This window comes from Corapipo altera, unplaced genomic scaffold (genome assembly GCF_003945725.1).
Source record: "Corapipo altera isolate COAL_440 unplaced genomic scaffold, ASM394572v1 0, whole genome shotgun sequence".
In the NCBI taxonomy this organism is placed as follows: Eukaryota; Metazoa; Chordata; class Aves; order Passeriformes; family Pipridae; genus Corapipo; species Corapipo altera.
The window spans coordinates 30,141,736-30,147,863 of record NW_020884872.1 but is presented as its reverse complement, the minus strand read 5'-3'; the positions used below and the strand labels follow the sequence as shown (position 1 = coordinate 30,147,863).

The 6,128-nt window shown below is 52.4% G+C and overlaps 1 protein-coding gene across 2 annotated transcripts in view; it reads left to right on the top strand.

The window, feature by feature from the left end:
- The first annotated feature begins 561 nt into the window (after window positions 1–561).
- NPAS2 (neuronal PAS domain protein 2) overlaps window positions 562–6,128 on the top strand; it is a 104,138-nt gene continuing 98,571 nt past the window's right edge. The window contains exon 1 of one of the 2 annotated variants that reach the window (XM_027641684.1): window positions 562–1,538. In XM_027641684.1, coding sequence (XP_027497485.1) covers window positions 1,225–1,538 — 314 coding nt within the window. In that variant the 5' untranslated portion in view covers window positions 562–1,224. The remainder of the gene's footprint in view (window positions 1,539–6,128) is intronic. The other variant, XM_027641678.1, reaches the window with a different exon arrangement.

The following is a 6,128-nucleotide window of genomic DNA, read 5'->3' as shown; positions in this document are numbered from 1 at the left end:
GGAGCTCCTGCCTGTGCCCGGCGAGGCCGGGAACCTGCCCCGGGGCAACGCGGTGCCGTGCCCCGCTCCGTCCTGGCTCCCGCCGCCGGGGCAGCGGACACGGACAGGGCGCAGGGTCACCCCTCGGGCCGGGGCCGAGCAGGGAGACCGTGCCCAGCCCGCCGACCAGAGCCGTGCTGGGGTCCCGCCGCATCGCCCCGGGAGCCGGCGGCCAGGCACCCGGACGCTTGCCCTGCCCGGCGGGGCCGGCGGCACCGCGGGGGCTCCCGGGCTCAGGTACTGGAGCGGTCGCCGGTGCAGTACGGGGATGTCGCTGCAGACATATATAAACGTGGGCACGCCGGGGTTTGCTCGCGGCGGCGGTGTGGAACCATCCTTGATGCGGGGCTGCCTTTTTGGTTGAGGTTTTTATTTTTTTCCCTGCTTCCCCTTTCGTTCTCTTTCCAGCTTCTCCTTTTCTTGGATCCTCGCCTGTCTCCTCCCACAGAACGAGAGAGAGAGAAAAAAAAAGGTCACGTATGTTTGGAAAAATATGTAGGTCAGTGGAACATTCCCTGCACTTGTGCACAGGCAGCCGGGGCGGGAGAGCTCCTCCGCAGCCCTCTCGCTACCCACCGCCCCAGCCCGACCCTCCCGGAGCCAACCGCGGGGAGGGGGGCGCCGAACGCCGGGGTCCCTTTCCCCCTCCCTGACCCATTTTGAGCACCAGCCTCGGGTTTGATCTCCCCCTCTGTCCACCCCCACCCTCCCGCTCCTTGCCGGAGAAGGGAGCGGCGAAAGGAGCCGGCGCCGGCGATCGCTGCCGCCGGGGCCGCCACTGCGCCCATGGGCACGGGACGCGGGGCGCGCCCCCGCAGCGCCGCCGGCTGAGGGCGCGGGGCGGTGGCCCGGCGGCGGGGGCAGGCGAGGGGAGGCGGCGGCGGGCGGCGATGAAGGGCCAGCGGAGAGGATGCCCCCACCTCGCCCCCCGGGCTCCAACTTCGCGGAGAACTATCGGCCCCGCAGCCCCCGCCCCCGCCCTGCCTCTCCCGGCCGCGCGTCCAACTTAATGCCCCAGCGGGAGCCCCAGCCAGCAGCCCCCCCGCCCCCCGGCCTCCGCCTCCCCCCCCAGCAGCCCGGGTTCCCGGCGGCCTCCCGGTGCCGGCGGAGCCCCTGGCCCCGGCGCGCGTGGGTCCCGCGGCGCCCGGGGCGGCGGCAGCGCGGCATGCGGCGGCCCCGCGCACCATGAGACACGGCACCGGCACCGGCGGCAGGCAGGAGGCGGGCAGCGTCCCCGGTTCCTCGTCGGCGAGGAAGAGTTTGCCGGCTTCCGAGGCCGGCCTCCTGCGCGGCTGGAGCAGGGGCGGCCGCTGCCGCAGCGGCACCGGCAGGCACCGGAAAAGCGGCGGCATCCAGCTCGGCGGCACCGGCACCAGTACCGGCGGCGATTCCCGCGCCCAGGTGGCCACCGCGGACAGCAGCAGCAGCAGCAGCAGCGGCGGCGGCGGCGGCGGCGGCTGGGGCTTCCCCGCCGCGCTCCCGCAGCACCGGCACCCCAGGTAACGGCGGCCCTGTGGCCCTGACCCTCCCTCCGCCCCGCGGGGCGCCCACCCGCGACACTCGCTCCGGGCACCCACGCGGGATGCTCGCCCACGCGTGACCCCCCGCGGCGGCGGCCGGGGTCAGCTCCCCTCCGCTCCACGCACCGCGGCGCGCCCGGTGCTGCGGGGTGGCATCGTCTCTGCCACGGGAAAGTTTACGTGGGGAGCACAGTATGTGCGCCGTGTCTCCCGGCCGGGCTGGCGGGGTCTGGCCGGCTGAGCCCTTCCTTTTGGAAAAATAACTTGCCCCCCCCCCCCCCCCAGCTGCTCTTCTCCCTGTCTCATCTTGGTGTTGTTGGAGGTTTCTTGACTGCGAGGGTTGATATAGGCTAGAGTGGAATAGGGTCTGCGATGCGATCGGGCAGTGGTCAAAGAAAACTTCCAGTAAGACCAGTGAGGTTTTTGAATGGGCGAAGGCTCCTGGTGGGAGCAGAGGCTGTGTCATGTGCTGGGAGAGCCTTGCTGCTGCAGCAACCCTGAGCTGGGTGGGCTCCTGTGTGTTTCCTTCTGTGTATGCAAGGGGGTAAATATTAAATCCACGGCTGAACGGCAACACTTGGAGTCACACAGACTTGTGCTGTAGTGTTTTCCTTTATGGTCACTAGCCTGATTGGTCAATTAACAAGCACGCTCATCCAGAAACTTTGCTCCGTAGTCCTTAACTGTCTACAGGATGGCAGCTTACTTTCACTCAAGTGACTCAGAAATAATTAGCGGTTATAAGCGTTGCAGCCAGCAGAGGAACTTGGATCTTTTCATGGCACTAAATCTCCAGAAGAGCTGTAGGGATCCCTCAGGTGGGCACAGCTAACCTGAGCATTCAGTTCAACAAGTGGCTGCCTCTTGAAGTGGAAAATTATCTCTCTCTTACCTTGGTTTGAGATGTTAATGCACCAAACTGTGATTTTAGTTTTTTTCCTGGTACTAAATAATTAGCGTTCACAGTGTCCAGGCGTAGCCAGCTCATCTGCTGCTCTGTATCTGATTCTAAGAGCTGTCAGCTGGTTGAGGGCCCAATCCTGCATACATTTCTGTAGATGAATATAGACACATAGTTGCTCTGCAGAGATGGCCTGGAAGCAGGAATATTTGGAGAACATAATTGCCAAGCTGTGCACTGTCTCACTGAACGTGTGAAAATGGAAGGCTTTCCTGAAGCAGGTATGTGACAGTGGGGTGATTCCCCAAGCTGAAAGCACTTCTGTGCCCTGCTCCAAAGCCTGGAGATTGTAGGCTTGCCTAAAATTTCTTTCCCTCAGTAATAAAGGTGTTGCCTTGCATGTTGAACCCACAGACTATACTTTGCAGAATTGTGATTTTTGCCCAAATCTCTACCCTGGAACATGCATTTGAAGGAGTTGTTATTTTATCATATGGAGGAACCTTGTCTACTCTTAAAATTACCTTGTGCTTTCTGTGCTATCAGGTGCTTATGCATTTGCTAAGCTTAAACCTAGGCTGACATTTTCCAGGTTGAGTACCTGCTGAAAACAAACTGTCTTTGGGAAGCTTAATTTGAAATGGTTCAGCTATTTCTGAGAACATGGTTAGAGGAAAGTGTATTCTTTGGCCATATATCTGATGAAGTTAGTTCAGGTGTATATCATCCTACATTAGGAGACCTTGATCTTTTTTGTGAATCTGCGTTCTTTGGCTATGTTGAGAAACGCTTTCATTGAGACTGTTGAATTCTTGTGGCTTTGTGTTTTGGAGCAAGGAAAAGATACTTGGCTTGAGATCAGTCTTGTGATGGGGGTGTGCCTTATGTTTAGCCTCTAGAAGCTTCCAGAATTTTTCTTAGTTTTAATTTTGTCACAAGGCTCAGGTTGCATGCTCCTGGTAGAGGGGTTGTTGAGGGCTTGACCATTGCACTCGCTGAAAATGCTCTCAGCATAAGGCATGCTGAACACCCAGCGTTGTTAGGAGCTGATCACTGCTTGTCTCCCTGGGAAGGATGAGAGTACTCCAGTTGGTGGATGAAGGGCTGAGTGGACTTTCCCCCACAGTTATTCTTCCCAGATGTTGCTGCTACAGTGAATACCATAAGGAGGGAGCATTGAAGACTGTGTCTTTGGTGGCAGAGTGTGTGAGTGATGCCAAGGCAGGGTGGAAAAGGAAATTGCTTAGTTCACATACATGGTGACAAGAAATTGTGGGACTAGAACTGAGAGACATGGAGAAATTGAAGAGCAGAGACTTTGAATTAAGACAAAGGATTTGGTGGGGTCATAGATGACAAAGCTTGGGGGCAAGGTGGAAGGAACTGTGGATAGAGGTGCTAAACCCAGACCAAGAGAAGCAATGGTGGGAAGAAAAAAGTTGACACTTGTAGTGTACAGGGACAGGATATCTGAGCAAAAGCAGTGGTTTCCAGTCTTTCAGTGGTTGGGACATGGTACTACTGCTTTTTCATCCTTCTTATCTTCGTCCCAATACTGCCTGCTGTGTTTTTCAGCACCTGCCTCTGCTTTGCTCCTCTCCTGGATTGGTAAATGTCATACTGATAAAAAAAGCAGTTAAATATACATCTTATGTGCATTTAATTGCTTTTCTTTCTGTCTTAGATGAAGTTAGGGAACTTCCATTTGTGTCTATAGTTTTGTTTTCAGGCTCTTAGGGCAGATGCACTTGAGTTGCAGATTTTGTAGAGGGATCGTTATCTGTATAAAAAAAGTAGTTTTTCTAGATTTGGCTTAACTTTCTGGTGATCACTGATCTTATTCAAACTTGTTATTGGAAAAGTAGACTAAGGTCATGCAAATATTTGTATTTTAGCTAGTGTAATTCAGTCAGAAATCAGCATCGTCTGATAGAATAATTTTATGAGTCTGACTACTGAAGTTTGAAAAGGAAACATCATGTAATAGCATTTAAGCAGAATGCGTAGAGGGTGGTAGATTTGCAGTGGTGCTTTTGGTATTGCACATTTTTTTGGGAGGGGCTAAAGCCATTACTGTTTATTGTGACATGCTGTGGGCCACACAATATATATGCCACTATATTGCCAGCTGAATTCAGAAATACAAGAGTTGCAGGGCAGAAAAGACAAGGCGGTGAAAAGGGATGTGGTCGTGTAGGCTCATGTTCTGAATAAGGAGCTGAGAAAACTGCAGATGTGGTTCATTCTCCGCTCCTTGCATTTATCTTGTGATGGCTCAGGGATATTGGCAGATTAGATTGAGGGATATAGGGGCACAGCTTTCCTGGCCTCGAACACATAAATTCGATGTACATTTTGGGGAGAGAGGGGTAAGTACTGTTTTTTATGCTTCTCTTCCTGTGTTTCTTCCCCCTGAACGCAAACCATGAAGCACAGTTCAGTCCAACCAAAATGTTTTTAATTACACTTTGGGAAAGATATTTCTGTTCCTTTATCCAAGGACCATGGCAGAAATCAGCATTTCTTGCACGCTACCTGCCAGATTTGGGTGGAATAGTCTTAGGCATCCCCAATGCTAAGTGTTTCAATCCTGCTTCAGTCTGAAAATTCACCTGTGACTTCAGAAAAATAAAACTCTCACAAAAGTTAGATAAACTTGGACCTTTGTCACTAGAAAATAGTATTGCCACACACTGTGCCCACTACCCTGTCAGTACCTGCCAGCTCTTCCTTCTCCCTTCTCCTCTCCTTTGCCTACAAGCTTTCTTAGGCAATGCCATCTCTTTTTCCTGTGTCTGTGTGGTAGGTAGCATGCCCAGAGCTCCAAGATACTCCAAAATTGACCACGTTAAGTGGTGGGAACAGGGTGGTTATCTAACCTTCTCTTGCTTGGACACAAGTTTGTGTAAAACAGTTAGTCTGCTACTGGCCTGATAATGACAGAAGGTGTTTTTCAGCTGTTTTACCACTGTTCTTAGGGAGCAAAGTGAAACAATGATATGGGAAAAAATCTAGAGGATGTGTATGTACGACTGAGATCAGAATGGAAATTTGGAAGTTCAGGTATGAAACCTCTGTCATTCCAAAACATGCAAGAAGTGCTGGCATGACAGAGCATCACGTACTGGGATGTTTCAATCACCCTTTCTCTTTGAGTATCTTCATATGAGATAAATGCACGTCAGGTTGAAAATTAATGGAAAAAGTGTATCTGTAATCATAGAAATTAATTGCTACAGGTCATGGTAGGTGCAGAAGCTTTGATAAAGTCTTCGACGGACAACTCGGAAAAAAAAATCAATGCAATGTGCAGATGTGACTTAAAAACCAAAAGGAAATAGAACATTATTTTTAACAGGATGGAAAATAATAAAAAAGAATCCTCATTGTTTCACTGTAGAAGCTATGGTGTGCCCACATCTTCAGTATCTTGGGCTGTCGATTTCCCCACCTCAAAGATGGAAGGAGGAGGTGTCGAGGGAGGAGGTTCAGAGGGATGTAACAAAGGTGATCAGAGGAACGGAGTAATTCCTGTCCGAGGACTGACAGCACTGATAAAGTGATGCAACAGAAATCTGTAAAATTAAGCAAAGCATGGAGAAGGCTAACTGGGAATTACTGATCATGGCAACAGCAGCAGAAGGACTGGGTGCTGGAATGAACACAGA